We start from the raw sequence: 16,850 nt of genomic DNA, 5'->3' as shown, positions 1-16,850 counted from the left end.
GTGAATGGAGCCGCCCTGGTTCATACACGTGCGTTTTCAAACCCACAGATTTGCATGACAGGCTAGATACTATGTGTTCCTACTGAGGTGGTTCACACAGATGCGATTCACAGGCATTGTGCTTTGATTGTCATTACGACAAAAGGGTCCTGTGCGAATTTGTAGCGGTGCGTTCTAGACTCGCAAGTGATAGAGTGCCATGCGGAGATAAGTATTCACATAGGATTGCTATTGACAGGTGTTTTTGCATTGAAGTCAGTGGGGCAGGGTGGATTTGATTTAAATTAAGTCCATTTAAATCAGGGGTGTCCAAACTTTTTTCAAAGAGGGCCAGATTTGATGAAGTGAACATGCGTGAGGGCCGACCATTTGGCCTGACATTCTTTGAAGCATTAAAATTCACTCTAATGCTGTGTACAGACGATCAAACATTCCGACAACAAAATCCTGGATTTATTTCCGACGGATGTTGGCTCAAACTTGTCTTGCATACACAGGATCGCACAAATGTTGTCAGAAATTCCGAATGTCAAGAACGCGGTGACGTACAACGAGACGAGAAAAATGAAGTTCAATAGCCAGTGCGGCTCTTCTGCTTGATTCCGAGCATGTGTGGAATTTTGTGCTTTGGAATTGTGTACACACGATCAGAATTTCCGACAACGGATTTTGCTGTCGGAAAATTGGAGGACCAGCTCTCAAATTTTTGTTGTCGGAAATTCCGACAACAAATGTCCGATGGAGCCTACACACGGTCAGAATTTCCGACAACAAGCTTTCATCGAACATTTGTTGTTGGAAATTCTGACCGTGTGTACGCAGCATAAGTGTGTTCGTCTGAGCACTAATACATCGCCCAACAAGAATTCTCTTGCCTTTGTGGGTGTGTTTGTGAAGAGATGAACTCGGGTGTGTTATTTGTATATACCGTATTTATTGGCGTATAACACACACCTTCTGTTTAAGAGGGGAGTTTCAGGAAAAAAAACCCATAAATTTTAAATAAAGAACTGTGAATCAAAATAAGGGTCAGTGCCCATCTGCAGCCTCACCATTGCCATGAGCAACTGTCATTTCTGTCCCACAGAGGCTCCTCCTCTGACCCGCTGTTGACTCACCGACAGTCCTATTCACTTTAATGGGACGGCTGGTGATACAACAAGGTGAGGGACATGGCGGCAGCAGATGAGTGGATGCCCGCCAACAGGTACTGCTATGATGGATCTAAAATTACAGGTGTTTTTTAAGACTGCTTTCACACTGAAAGCTTCGGCTGTTAGCGCTAAAGCGCAGCTCGTTGTAGCGGCACGCTAGCGATGTTTAAGCAATGCTTTTGCGCCCCTTTTCGGCTGCTAGCGGAGCGCTTTTAACCCCAAACGAAGGGTTAAAAACTCTCGTTTTGCGACGCTTTTCAGGTGCTTTGAAAGCGCTGCCCATTCATTCCAAAGGGCAGGGTGTTTTGGGAGCGCTAAATACAGCACTCACAACCCACCCCAAAGATGCTGCTTGCAGGACTTCTCCGAATGTCCCTCAAGTGCACCGCCCAAGTGTGAAAAGTCACACTGGAATGAATGGGAAGCAGTTTTCAGGCGCTTAGCAGAGGATTTTTCAAGCGCTAAGGCTGGATTCACACCATCGCCACATGCGGCTCCCAGCAGGGGTCTGGTGTATCCCCGTTCTCCGTTTCGGCTCTGATTTCAGCCTGAAGTTTTGGCTGAATTCAGACCTGAAACGAACTAAGAGACGCACAGGACTCCCGTGCAAATTCGCACTGGAACCGCACCGGAAATATGTGAACCGGCTCCATAGAGAGGCTCCATAGAGAGCCGGTCCAAATCTCCTGCTATTGCGAATTGGATGCCGGGACACCGGCAATGGGCGTGCATCGATCGCGGCTGCACCATGTTGCTAGGACACAGCGAGACCCCGATCTCTGTAAAGAGTCCACGGCTCTTTAACCATGTGATCAATCGTGCCCCATCATTGGTGTCATGGAGTTCACCAGAACTTCCCAGGTTGTCACTGGAGTCCTCTTCCACTCCTCCATGACAACATCACAGAGCTGGTGGATGTTGGAGACTTTGCGCTCCTCCACCTTCCGTTTGAGGATGCCCCACAGATTCTCAATAGGGTTTAGGTCTGGAGACATGCTTGGCCAGTCCATCACCTTTACCCTCAGCTTCTTTAGCAAGGCAGTGGTCGTCTTAGAGGTTTGTTTGGGGTCATTATATTGGAATACTGCCCCGCGGCCCAGTCTCCAAAGGGGGGGGGGTCATGCTCTGCTTCAGTATGTCACAGTACATGTTGGCATTCATGGTTCCCTCAACGAACTGTAGCTCCCCAGTGCTGGCAGCACTCATGCAGCCCCAGACCATGACACTCCCATCACCATGCTTGACTGTAGGCAAAACACACTTGTCTTTGTACTCATCACCTGGTTGCTGCCACACACACTTGACACCATCTGAACCAAATAAGTTTATCTTGGTCTCATAAGACAGGAGGTTCCAGTAACCCATGTCCTTAGTCTGCTTGTCTTCAGCAAACTGTTTGTGGGCTTTCATGTGCATCATCTTTAGAAGAGGCTTCCTTCTGGGACGACAGCCATGCAGACCAATTTGATGCAGTGTGCGGCGTATGGTCTGAGCACTGACAGGCTGACCCCCCACCCCTTCAACCTCTCCAGCAATGCTGGTAGCACTCATACTTCTATTTCCCAGAGACAACCTCTGGATATGACACTGAGCACATGTGCTCAACTTCTTTGGTCGACCATGGAGAGGCCTGTTCTGAGTGGAACCTGTCCTGTTAAACCGCTGTATGGTCTTGGCCACCGTGCTGCAGCTCAGTTTCAGGGTCTTGGCAATCCTCTTATAGCCTAGGTCATCTTTATTTAGAGCAACAATTCTTTTTTTCAGATCCTCAGCGAGTTCTTTGCCATGAGATGTCATGTTGAACTTTCATTGACCAATATAAGAGAGTGAGAGCGATAACACCACTGGGGAGGGAAAATTGCTAATTGGGCCCAATTTGGGCATTTTCCCTTAGGGATGTAACTTTTGTTGCCAGCGGTTTAGACATTAATGACTGTGTGTTGAGTTATTTTGATGGCACAGCAAATTTACACTGTTATACAAGCTGTACACTCACTACTTTACATTGTAGCAAAGTGTCATTTCTTCAGTGTTGTCACATGAAAAGATATAATAAAATATTTACAAAAATGTGAGGGATGTACTCACTTTTGTGAGATACAGTACTGTACAAATCTAATCCTTCACTACTTTGTATAACAAACCTAAAATTAGTATGTAGCGGAAAGCATCAAAGTGAAGTCAGAATACCTGATCTGCATACGTTTTCCAGGTCTGTGACTCCAATAGCTTTGAAATGGAGGATGAGAATGATGGCCAGGAACCTGCATTTTCAGATGAAGATCAGCAGATGCAGCTCCTGTATTTTTCTCATGACAGGTATTCTTCAATCTGACAGTTAACATGTATTATACTTACACTTGGTTGTGTCTCTTCCTCTAGGTGAGCACAAAATGAGAAGATCAGCAGCTCCAAGTCAGCAGTTGCTGGGGAATCCTGCAAAAAAGCCTTGTTTTATACCACCTGTTAAACATAACTCCTTCTCTGATAAGACAACCGAAAGCTTGACTACGTTGTTAAAGGTAAATATGTGTTCTATGCTTGTGCATTCTTCACCTTACCTTCATTTTTTTGAAAAGCACCCATGAATGCTAATTCCACCTTTCATGCCACACCCATATTACGGTGTAACAGGGTGCCATTCTGCAGCCCCCCACCAAGCATGGAACACAAGTTTAATGACACCAAGCTTGTAGTCCATTGATTACTTCCTCCAGCTCCATAACCGCAGGTCCATACTTCCATATTCATCTGGGGCTGGAGGAATAGTCTGCAGGAACCTGTGCATTGCACCCATGATCCATAGATTGTGGTTGCAATGCTATTCTATATACGTATGCTTGTCAGAGGCAGAAAAGTAATTATAGGACATTTTGTTTCAGTTTTAATCTAAAGATAAGAGCTGTAAAGACTTTTAATTTTTCAGTTTTTAGTGTCTTCGTTTTAAACTACTTTACAAGCACGCAAATTTGAGCCTAGAAATATATTTTTTTTAATTTTATTTCTTTATCATACATCATGGGACACAGAGCCTAAGTAATAACTTAATGGGTTATGGGCCACCTTCAGGTGATTGGACACTGGTATACCCAATACAGGAAGTTCATTCCCTTATATAACACCTCCTCCTTCCAGCAGTACCTCAGTTTTTTTGCCAGTGTCTAAGGTGTTGGTCACGAGTGAAGATGTGCTCTGAGGAGCTCCAGGAGGGATCCATGCTGCATTTAAATTCCTCCATAGACCGGATCCATCCAAGCCACTGAGGCCACAGGATGGTACCCGGGCCTCGCATAGAAGAACAAGGTTTTGCCTGTATTCCTCTCTTTTGAGGGCTGGACCCCAGGAACCAGGACTCTTTTTGGTCATGCTACATTACCTAAAGGTGCTCCTGAGGGGTGCTATACAGGTCCAAAGGAGTGGAACCCCTATTATAGGGACCCAGTCTTTGAAGGTTTACTAACGCTGCCTGTCATGATGGGTGAAGTTTGGATCTGTCTGTTTTCACCAGTGAGTCTCATGCATTAGTCAAAAAGTATGACTTCATTCAATATTATTTATTAAATTACTTGTCTATTAGTTGAGGGTGTTGCTACTATTGTACAAGCAATTTTCGGTTTCTTTGAGAAAAGAAGAGGGGGACAGAAGGTTCCAATAGAATTACTGCCAGTGGGATTTTCTTATTTCTGACGCACGTCACATTCATTTGGAACATTTTGTTTTACCTGAATTAGTAAAAATGTAATCTGAACACCAAAACACTGCTGATAGTTTATCAGGCTCAGTGTGTCTGTGTGCATTAAAAATATCTGTAATGTACAGTATAAATTACTAGATATTTGACTTTGATCAACATTTATGCGTGAATCGTGGGACATACAAAAACAATGTTCTCAATACTATTGTGTATGTACTTTTCTTTCAGATTTTAAATTTTATGGTTTGAGGGGTTTTTATTGAAAGTCCATAATGTGCATGTTTATGTGGAAGAGAAAAATAGAATCATGTGGCAGTGAAAGGGTTATAGAAATGATCACATTGGTCGCAAGGAGCAAATTCAGGTATTTGTTGCAGTTAATGATATAACTAAAACTCCTGTAGAATAGGCTAATACTGCTGACAACTTATAAGACTTCAAAAACAATCAAAATTTCCCAGCTCACTTGCCAGCTAGCCTGCAACCCTGGCCCTGTCTAACAGTTCACGCTAAAAACAAGGGGTTTAGTCGCACACATTTGCAAACATATGTGTAAGCCGCAGTGGCCACATCAAGGCACCCCAGGTTAATGTGGTCCTAACTCTATAATCCCCCAAAATGGAACAGATCTATAGCAGTTAGATATAGTTAGAGCAGGTTTGCCTGAAGGGATTCCACCCCTGAAAGGCATAGGGATGCATGGGACACCCAGCAAGGGCACAGTGGCAGCTGAAGGTGCCTGCCCACAACAATTCACAAACTGCAAACAAATGGCAACCAACCCACCCTATAACCTAGCCTTTGCAGCAAGGATCTCATGTTATACAGGTTCAATTCGGTTTTGTTGCAGGCTGGCTGGTAAGTGAGCTAGGAATTTTTGTTTGTTTTTTGATGTGCGCTGCCCTTCTATGTGCTTCTTTTCTGCAAAGGTTAGTTATAGGTTGGGGTGGTTGTTGTTTGTTTGCGCAGTTTGTGAATTGGTGTGGGCAGGCACGGGATACCTTTAGCTGTCATTGTTCCCTTGCTGAGTGTCCCATGCATCCCTATACCTTTTAGGGAGGTGTGGGCTCCCTTTAGGCAAACCTGCTAGGGGTGCACCAAATGGAAATTTTGGTACTGAAAATGAAGGATGAAAATGAAGGATACCCTGCCCCATTTTCGGCTCCATTATCGGCAATATTTTCCTTTCGGCAATGTACCAAAAACACAATTTTCGGCATTTTTTTTTTTTTTTTTATAGCCGGCAAAATTTCGGTGCATCCCTAAAACCTGTAAAAAAAGGGGGGTGAACTAATGCGCAAAACCAAACTTACTATGAATGGTAAAAACAGATATAAATGTAAATATAAAGGATGTGAGAAGCCGCCAACATATAAAAGTGTTCCCACACAGAAATAAGTATTGTATATAAGAAGGTATGTGGCGCTAACTAGGATAGAATAAACAAACAAAAAAAAAAAAGTAAATATATATAACACACGAACTGTCAGCAACTGACAGGAATGTGCTTGCAACAACAAGTGTAAGACCACTATGCATGATAAATCTTCAAAAAAGCATAAGTGCTAGCAATATAAAGTGCAATATAGTTCATAAAATGCAAATGGATAACACAGATGTGATTAATACACTCTAATAAGTACAATCATCTCATAAAGTGCATGTAACATAATAAAGTGCAATGTCCAAAAGGTGCAATCAAACTCCAATGAGAAGGGAGCAGATCTCCATATACCAGTTCACACATATGAAAAGTGCATGTGCAATATATTTGATCGGTGTCCACTTCATCCAATAACTATCACCATCGGAAGTGCGCCACTCGTTTCCCCCAGCCTCTCACCTCAAATGAAGACCCCTACGGGTCGAACTTTAGTAAGGAGTAGAAGCAGGATCCCCACAATCAATCGACCTCCAGGGATCGCCACAGCAATAACGGTATTTTGGAAGATGGCTTCAGGCTCATCAGGTGCGGTGAGGGCATGAAATAAAGAGGGATGGCTCCATCATGCAGTATTTCACAAAAATGTATTTATAAACAAACGTAGTAACTTATATTTAGAATCCCAACGATCCGACAACAGTAAGAGTACTTCCGGTCTCGGCCGCGACCGGAAGTGACGACACCTGACTCTTCCCTGACGTGTTGCGTCACTGCACACGTGACTTCAAAGGGTCACCCTTTGATATTGGTTTTGCACAGAGCAGGTAAGTATAACGTTTGTTATTTTCATAGGAAAAAAAAAAGGAGCCTTTACAATCACTTCAGTCAGGTATGGATTTTATGGTGATCTCCCATGCTGTTTTTTTCACTTTTTTTTTTTTTTTTTTTCATTGCTGGCAACTGGTGGTGTTTTTTTTTGTTTTGTTTTGTTTTTAACATTCAGTGGGTTCCCCGCTGACAACCAATGAGTTATCTGTTGTAAGGGACGCAGCGGCCAGCTTCCTGGCACGCTTTTTAATAACAAGCTATTCACTGGTTGTTAAAGCAGAGTTCCACTAGTTTTTCAGTTTATTAAAAGTCAGCAGCTACAAAAAGTGTAGCTGCTGTCTTTTAATAAATACACTCGCCTCTCCCACGGTCCAGTGATGTACCCACCCGAAGCCTCGGTTCTTTCTCCGCCTCTCTTCTACGCCGGCATCACTAGTGTGGGCACCCAGCTTCACAGCTGAGTGCATGCTACGCTGTTCTGAATGGCCTAGCAATCTTCTGGGACTGCAGGGAGAAAGAAGGAGAGGAGAAGTCGCCTAGGCGGCGCAGGCGGAAGTGGGAGCTGGGTAACGGTCAAAACTAGGTGCTCACCCCCCCCCAAAAAAAATGACATGCCAAATGTTTAGGGCTGCAACTAAGGATTATTTTCATAATCAATTCGTTGGCCGATTTATTGTTTCGATAATCGGCTAATAACCTTAAAAAAAGTGTGGTGTATACTTTAATTAATGTGTAAAGTTTAAAAAAAAAAACAATTTATTTTTAAATATCTCTATGTAGAGGTAAATATAAATAACCAGCTATATATGGTTAGGGTGCAAAATCTCTAATCCACTCTGAGAATACCAGACAGAAAAGATATACTATTAGAGGAGATATACAGTATATACTATTAGAGGAGATATACAGTATATAGTAGAGGTTAAATCTGGTAAATATCATCAGACTCAGACATCAAACTTTTTATTTTAAGAAAAAAAAAAAATTAAATACTGTTTTGCTAATTTTCACACAGATCTGTAATATATTATATGCTGGCCATACAAAAACAATGTCTTTCTTCAAAAAAAAAAATGTAATTTTAAGAACGTTTGTTTGATTCTCTAATCGTTATACCCTATAGCAAGGTAAAAACCACTCACTTCCTGCCCAGGACTACATGCCCCATGAGGCATTGCTCCTCACACATTCTCACATGTTCTCAGGCACTTACTTATGTATGGACAGTGTACTGAGCTGTATGTGTGCTGCACTGTCTTCTGACATGTAAACAAATAATGCATTCTGTATGCAGACCAACTAATCAGCTGGCCGATTAATCGATTATGAAAATAGTTGACAAATATTTTATTAATCGATTAATTGTTTCGACCCTACAAATGTGGCATGTCAGGGGGTTAGGACTCCTTAAAGCGGAAGTTCCACATTTGGGTGGAACTCCGCTTTAACCACTTGCTTACTGGGCACTTAAACCCCCCTCCTATCCAGACCAATTTTCAGCTTTCAGCGCTGACGCACTTTGAATGACAATTGCGCAGTCATACAACACTGTACCCAAATGAAATTTTTATCATTTTTTTTTCTCACTAATAGAGCTTTCTTTTGGTGGTGTTTGATCACCTCTGGGTTTTTATTTTTTGTTAAAAAAATGTAAAAAGACCGAATTAAAAAAAAAAAAAATTTTTATATTTTTGTTATAAAATTTAAAAAAAGGTAATTTTTCTCCTTCTTTGTTGTACGCTGATGAGGCGACACTGATGGGCACCGATAGGTGGCAGTGATGGGCACTGATGGGTGGCAATTATGGGCACTGATCGGTTACACTGATAGGCAGCACTGCTAGGTGGCACTGATTGGCACCACTGGTGGGCATTGATAGGTGGCACTCATGGGCATTGATAGGTGGCACTGTGGGCACTGGCAGATGGCACTGGCAGGGGGTACTGGTAACACACATGAGGCAGAATTGCCTCTTCCTCTTCGGGGCCGATGTCCCTTGCTGATAAGCCGGTGATCGGCTTTTTTTTCTCCTCACGCTGTCAGCGTGAGGAGAAAAAAAAAAAACGATCACAGAGCTTTTGTTTTGATCATGTGATCAGCTGTCATTGGCTGACAGCTGATCACATGGTAAGGGGCTGGGACCGGCCCCTTACTCGGATCGGTGATCACCCGAGTCTCAGTGACTCAGTGATCACAGCGTGCGCCCTGCAGGGCGCATGCACAGGGGAGGCCGTCATGTGACGGCCTCCCAGAAATTCAGGTCCACTCTGTAGCCGTCATTCGGCTATTGTGCAGATGTCAAGTTTTTAAGGACGCCAGTGGCTCCGCTCCTTAATGCTACTAAACGTAGCTTACACACTGTGCTATACACTGCTAAATGCTGGCAAAAAACGCAAAAATATTAATCAGGAGGAGGGGCCTGGAGCACTGGCGGGGGACCCCAGAAAAGGGCGATCGGAGCTGCTCTATCCAAAACCATTACACAGAGCAGGTAAGTATACCATATTTGTTCGCTTTTTTTTAAATTAAAAAACAAAGGTTTAATGGTACTTTAAAATGTGCTGGAAACCCCTGCTGCCAAACCCTATGCTGTGACCTTTTTGTATAGCACAACAATATTGCAAAATATTTTTCCATCACTAATGAAGCCCCCCTGCTGCATTACCACACCTGCATGCCAACATAATTTCTCTGTAATTTATTAAAAAAATAAGACAAAGAACAAACAGGTTTATGACAATCCTGTGTTAAGCCTAGTACAGATGGGCCGAATGTTGGGCAGCATCGGCCGGTTCAATAGAAACCGGATAAAATTTGGCCCGTGTGTACTGCAGTCGGTTGACAGAGACCTGCCGACTCCTGTCAAAGGAGCACGACTGAAAAAGGTGTGCCGATTAGCTCCCGGTCAGCGCTCTCAGCCAATAGCTGAGAATGCTGACTGGAGTGTTCTGGTTGGGTGGAGCCCTCACGACCCTCCCCCTGTCAGAACACTAGCACAGCAGGGGAGATCACTGTACTAATGTCGGATAGTTAGTACAGCGGCTCAATTGAGTGAAGCCCATAACTTTTCAGCTAATGAGGCCCTCACCAAGAATTGAGAGGCTTTATCAATTTGGCCTTAACAAGCCCTGCTCTGGTATATAATACATACACCATAGAGCTTTTTAAGCCAAACGGAAGTGAAATAGCTGCAAGCTCTGGGTTGTATTAATAGCCTGGAGGTTGTATCCTATGCAGTCAGGAAGGCGAGACGAACATGAAGCCACCACACCCAGGCATCAGCTAATAGAAACAATTACAGATTAAACTGATCAATAGATTGTGTGAGCATATAGAGAACTGGGAAAGACCAAAATCTTGATCCTCTCTAATGTTCTGATACATGTGAATATGCAGACACTATCCACTGAATGTCAAGTGACTACTAAATAGCCCTTACAGTCATCCACATCATCTAAGAAAGTTTAACCCTTTAATATATAGTATCCTGTCCTGCATTCCCCTTATTAGGGAGATATTAGCATCACTATGCTAACAGAGTCACCCCCCCCCCCCCCCCCCCCCCGCTACCACTTACTTTAAAGTAGAGGAAGTTTCTTTCTGCTGGATTTCCTCACTAGAGGAATGGCTATTGTATTCTGATAGCCAGCACCAGCAGCTGTCAGAATACCTGAACAGCAACTGCATCTGACTGGATGTAGTCGATGTTTGCTGGCTATTTTCCAGCCAGTCTCTTTAATTTTTCAATCAAAAGATGTCAGGCATGATGGTGGCGGCAGGGCCACCCATGTAGCAAATTTCAGAGGCTTGTGTCAGCAATATAGGCTTTTTTTACCCTTACTGAATGTGAGTACCTTTTAAACGTTTGCCCAATAAACGAGTTTTTTTACAGTATTACGCTATGTGGGCTCCCTTTTCTCTTTGCATAATGGAATCCTCTCAGAGTTTACATTAAGGTCGGAGATATCTTACGGTGCTCCACAGTGGCATATACTGTGGAGGTGTGAAACCCCAAGAGGTGGTGAAGGATCTGATGAGTGCAGTCATTATAAGAGCACGAATAAGACACGCACCAAGGATTTATTCATTGAACAGTTCACCAGAATTTAAACGGACTCATTCACTGGCACAATAGCACCTACTAATCAGATGTTTACTTGTTTATTCACACCAGCACTTTAATTTACTTTGTTTATATTGTTTATACGGTTGATACATAATAATTAAGGAACTTGCACTTTATGTCACAATTTTATCAATTAATTTATTCATGGAAGTTGGTGCCATACACATTGCACTTTATTGTATTAGGTATACAACTTGACACTCATACAACAAGGTTTCACACTAATCTCTATATGGATTTTTGAGTATAATACACATAGGAATAGGTATCACCCACATCTCTTTCCTCACCCATTACATTCCTCCCAATCTAGGGAGCAGCACACACCTGAATTCACCAGATCTGGAACAGCGCCATATCTACTCCTTCTTTCCCAAATTTCAGCCTGTGCATCAGGAAACCGATTAGAATGCAAGGCTGACACATAGGCTTCGGTCAGAAGCTTCCCAACTTAGAGCATAAATAGCACATCTTTTTTGGAATGGCCACTCTTAGGCTTTGACCTAAAGGAAACCAAGAATGGGAATCGGATAGGACATCTAAGCTTCCTCTAAAAAACCCTAGAAAGGGAGAGCCCAACACTGCCCTGCAGTAAAATAATACTGCAGCCCTCCAGCTTACCTCTGTCCCGCTGGTGGCATGGTTGTCTTAATTTGTCCCGCTGGTGGCATGGTTGCCTGAATTTGTCCCGCTGGTGGCATGGTTGCCTGAATTTGTCCCGCTGGTGGCATGGTTGTCTTGTCCCGCTGGTGGCATGGTTGCCTGAATTTGTCCCGCTGGTGCCATGGTTGCTTGAATTTGTCCCGCTGGTGCCATGGTTGCTTGAATTTGTCCCGCTGGTGCCATGGTTGCCTGAATTTGTCCCGCTGGTGCCATGGTTGCCTGAATTTGTCCCGCTGGTGCCATGGTTGCCTGAATTTGTCCCGCTGGTGCCATGGTTGCCTGAATTTGTCCCGCTGGTGCCATGGTTGCCTGAATTTGTCCCGCTGGTGCCATGGTTGCCTGAATTTACTTGATCCTCAGCCTGCACAGAGGGTTCCATACTGTAGCATTAGCTGTTCCAAGTGTGGTAATCTCGCAGCCGCTGCTGTGGGAATCAAAAATGAAGGCACTAGCAAGCCCATTTTTTCATTCCTTCTGCACTGAAAAGGGGGCCTGGAACCACCATTCATTACATGGTAAATTAGAAAGGTGGTGAGAGCCCTGATGTAATGAGTGGACCTTGCTTTCTAGTGCAGGGTCTGCTTTCCCATGTTGAGTTGTAACAAGAGGGCAGCAATTGAAGTACAAACTCTTGATCTGCATATATTGTTTTGGATCAGTGACAACAAGAGTACTGAAGTATACGTTCATTGACTTATTAGCTTGTCTACTCATGCTGTACTCTAGAAATTGTTTTTTTTTTCGCCCATGCAGTAGGCCTGTGCCTGTACAGTATGGGTTAACTGCTTGTTTTATCCAGGGGCAATCAGAAAGCTATATACAGTACCTTGAAAAAGTATTCATACCCCTTGAAATATTCTACATTTTGTCATGTTACAACCAAAAACGTAAATGTATTTTATTGGGATTTTATGTGATAGATCAACACAAAGTGGCACGTAATTGTGAAGTGGAAGGAATGATAAATGATTTTCAAAAATAAATATCTGAAAAGTTTGACATGCATTTGTATTTAGCCCCTTTTTACTATGATACCCTTAACTAAATTCTAGCGGAACAAATTGCCTTCAGAAGTCAACTAATTAGTAAATAGAGTCGAACCTGTGTGTAATTTAATCTCAGTATAAATACAGCTGTTCAGTGAAGTCCTCAGAGGTTTGTTAGAGAACCTTAGTGAACAAATTGCATCATGAAGGCCAAGGAACACACCAGACAGGTCAGGGATAAAGTTGTAACTATTACGCATGCACTCCACAAATCTGACCTTTATGGAAGAGTGGCAAGAAGAAAGCCTTGGTTGAAAGAAAGCCAAAGGAAGTCCTGTTTGCAAGAATCTATGTGGGGGACACTGACACCAACAATAGTGTCCTTGTTAGTGTCAGTGGGAGGAATAGTGTCCCATTGTTGGTGTCGGTGGGAGGAATAGTGCGCCATCGTTGGTGGGAGGAATAGTGCCCCATTGTTGGGGTCGTGGGAGGAACAGTGCCGCACTGTTGTTGACACTGGGGGGAATAATACTCCAAGGACCTGATAAAAGCAAGCAAAGGGTTACATCTGGCCCCCAGGCCATAGTTTAGAGACCCATGCCCTAGACAAAAAAGAGCAGCTAAACCGTGCTGGTCGGGAACAGCCCCACTACATGGGAAAACTCACACTGCATGCGGCCTTGAAATTGTGTGACTTCACTTAAAACTGCACGATTTTAAAGGTGCATGTTGTTGCGACTTGGCTGACATCTGTGCAATTTCATGCACACATGTCTATGCATGTTGCACCTGAAATCGCAAAAAACAGTGCAGGAACTTTTTTTTTCAAATTGGTGCGGGACCGCAAAATCAATGTCTCAGCAATCTGAACAGTTCAGTTGCCGGCAATAGGGTGCAACTTGTCATGTGATTTGGACCTGTGAAACAGAGAGCAGGTTGAATGGTTTAAATGTATTTATTGTAGATGATACAGTGCATGCCTCTTCTTCGATAGCCTGGCTGCTTGTAAGCTGTTAGATTTTTACTTTACTTCTGCTTTCATAAGTCTGTGGTTATATTTAAATGGTAGATGTGAATAAAATTTAAGGGCTTTCAAACAAAAATAGTTGATTCGATGGCAAGAAAGAACTTTCTAGGAGAATGTTCTGACAAGAATTTTTGTACAGACATTTTTGTGTGTGGATTGGCAAATGCGGCTTACTTTCAAGTGCATTTCGTTTGCATTAGAGATCAATTTTATACCCCTTTCACACGGGCTGTCCGATCAGGTCCGCCTGTTCGTTTTTCAGGCAGACCTGATCGAACCTTGCACTCTCCTCTATGGAGCGGCGGATGTCCGCTGACATTCGCCGCTGTCGGATCCTGCCCACAAAAAACAGACGGATGGTGGCCCTATTTTCGATCCATCTGGCGGATCGGATGAAAACGGACAAGCGGTCCGTTTTCACCCCATTTCCCCATAGAGGAGAGTGGGACTGTTACCATCTCCGCTTTGCACAGTGAACGGAGACGGACCTGTCATCCACTTGCTTGGCGGGGATCAGAGGAGCGATCCCCCGCAGAGCATTCGGATTCCGCAATACGGCAGCGCCCATGTGAAAGGGGCCTTGGACTCTTGTGAAGCAATTCAGAGTTCATTTACAGCTGCGTTTGACATCCTAGGTTGCATCATCCTGCCAAAATCAGTTCCCCTTGAGAGCAATTTTTTTTCATTTTTGCAAACATGTTTATATCAACATTTGTGGCTATAAAATTGCTGCAAACAGTCAATATAATACACAAAATTTTGGTAAAATTTAAAAGAAGAGGTTACATCAAGTAAATAGATACCAAACTAAATGATTGCCCTAGAATTATTGCTCTCACATAAGAGAGGTGTGCAATCAGGGTCTACATACAAGTGTGCCCCCTTTGCGCGTGTTTACACTTGTGGGTGTGTGCCGGGTGATAGGGGTTACGACTCATTTTTAAAATTTTCATTTTACTTTACTACTATGACAAGGGGGCTAACAACTCCTGGGTTGGGGGTCTATTGGAGGGAAGGGCGCCACCCCCCCCCTCACTTTGACATGACAGCCGAGAGCCAGCTGATCAAAACAATAACAAGCTCATGCCTGTTATGTAGTATGTCTAAAGAGGCGAAGTAGTTAAAGTTGTAAAGGCAGAAGGTTTTTTATCTTAATGCATTCTAATGCATTAAGATAAAAAACCTTCTGTGTGCAGCAGCCCCCCTCAAATACTTGGTGTCTCAGCCGTCTGAGATTCTCCCTCCTGATTGGCTGAGACACAGGAGTGGCGCAATTGGCTCCCCCTGTGGTCAATCAAAGTCAGCTAGCCAATCAGGAGAGAGAGGGGGGGCGGATCGGGGCTTCGTGTCTGAATGGACACACGGAGCTGTGACTCGGCTCGGGAGCCCCCATAGCAAGCCGCTTGCGTTAGGGGCACTCAACAGGAGGGAGGGGCCAGGATCACAGAAGACACACCCGAGAAGAGGAGGATCCGGGCTGCTCTGTGCAAAACTATTACACAGAGCAGGCAAGTATAACATGTTTGTTATTTGTATAAAAAAAAAAAATGAGACTTTACAATCCCTTTAAGCTGCCTGTATTATTGGTTTACTGCACATTCTTTTTTTTTTTTCTTTTGTAAAAAAGATTTTCTTGATTCTGTGTCACTGACAATATATACATATTGTAATAAAATGAAAATGCAAACACAGAAATAATTAATTTTGTTTTTTGTTAAAGCCCAAGATTGACAATTTGCCTTCTGGAGTCCCTGCAAGAACCTGCGGTGTAAATGCAGATTCCAAAGCAGTCGAGGAACTTTCAGTGTCCAAAAACCAGGATTGCAGGCCTGCGGTTACTGCTGTTGCAAGGTTTAAACCACTTACAGGTATGATCAGCATTAGTAGTCTCACCAGTCCTAACAGTGATTAGTGTGGCAATCTTAGTGTCTTAAGCAGTTGTAGTCAACTTCCATAAAGTGTATCTAAACCTAAAAACAAAAATGTAATATGTTATAGCTTATCAGCCCCTAGATGTGGTGGCTGCATTAGTTTTCATTTTCAGGCAAGTTATAAAAATGCATTTTTTTCCTTACACATGATTGTGTTTTCTTTGCAAAGTGAAATCTTACCACAATCGCCAAGTTCTGAGGAAAATTCCCTTGCAAAAGTGAACTGCCTATTTTCCTTAGCAAACCAACCCCCTGGTCTCTATACAGAATACTTGTAATATCTTAAAGCGGAGTTCCGGCCACAGAATTTTTTTTTTTTCTGGCATCCCATCATAATGCATTAATAATTCCAATAAACTTTTATATATGTTTGCTAGTGGATCTTAATTTTATATATTTTTTTATACTTTCTATTTGGAAAATCCTCTTCTGGCCGTTGCCATGATGATTGTGGGCATGTGAAGCCCAATCTCAACCACTTCCTGGATTTGCGATGGAGAGGTGCAATCTGGGCAACCAGCATGCACTTCTCGATCTCGTGCATGCGCGATGCTCCATCGGCCTTGGCAGCAAATTTTTTAGAAAGTTGCCATGACAATGGGCTGCGACGGAGGAAGGTTCCGCCCCGTTGTTATGGCAACATAGATGTGATCCGCCTTAAATCGTGTCATTTCCTGTCGGGAAATAACGGATTTTTGCTCACAGTACTGCCCACTGACTCCTGGGAAATGAGGACTCACATTTCCCAGGAGCACAGGCGAGGGAATAAGTGATGCTGAGCCCCCTTGGAAATGTATTCAATTTACGTAAGAAAAACATGTATTTAAAAAATGTCATGCCTCTCGTCTCTCTCCTCCTATAGCAGGGGTCTCCAAATTTTATAAAACAAAGGACTAGTTTAATGCCCCTAAGACTTTAGGAGGACCGGACTCTGGCCAATGAGAGTAGAAAATGCCCCAGCATCAGTAGGAGTAGAAAATGTCTCAGACTTGTTGGTAGTAGGAATAGCGCCCGCCTCATTGGTATCAGTCGAAGAAATGGTTCCTCATTGTTGTGG

The 16,850-nt window shown here is 43.3% G+C and overlaps 1 protein-coding gene across 1 annotated transcript in view; it reads left to right on the top strand.

Annotated features, from left to right (window-relative positions):
• The window catches only part of RAD54B (RAD54 homolog B), a 170,980-nt gene that overhangs the window by 1,576 nt on the left and 152,554 nt on the right, over positions 1-16,850 (top strand). The window contains exons 2-3 of the mRNA XM_073631973.1: positions 3,537-3,676; positions 15,583-15,730. Of these exons, the coding sequence (XP_073488074.1) occupies positions 3,548-3,676; positions 15,583-15,730 (277 nt within the window). The 5' untranslated portion in view covers positions 3,537-3,547. The remainder of the gene's footprint in view (positions 1-3,536; positions 3,677-15,582; positions 15,731-16,850) is intronic.

Source organism: Aquarana catesbeiana, linkage group LG05, assembly GCF_042186555.1.
Source record: "Aquarana catesbeiana isolate 2022-GZ linkage group LG05, ASM4218655v1, whole genome shotgun sequence".
Classification (NCBI taxonomy): domain Eukaryota; kingdom Metazoa; phylum Chordata; class Amphibia; order Anura; family Ranidae; genus Aquarana; species Aquarana catesbeiana.
This window is presented reverse-complemented; position numbering and strand designations above follow the sequence as displayed.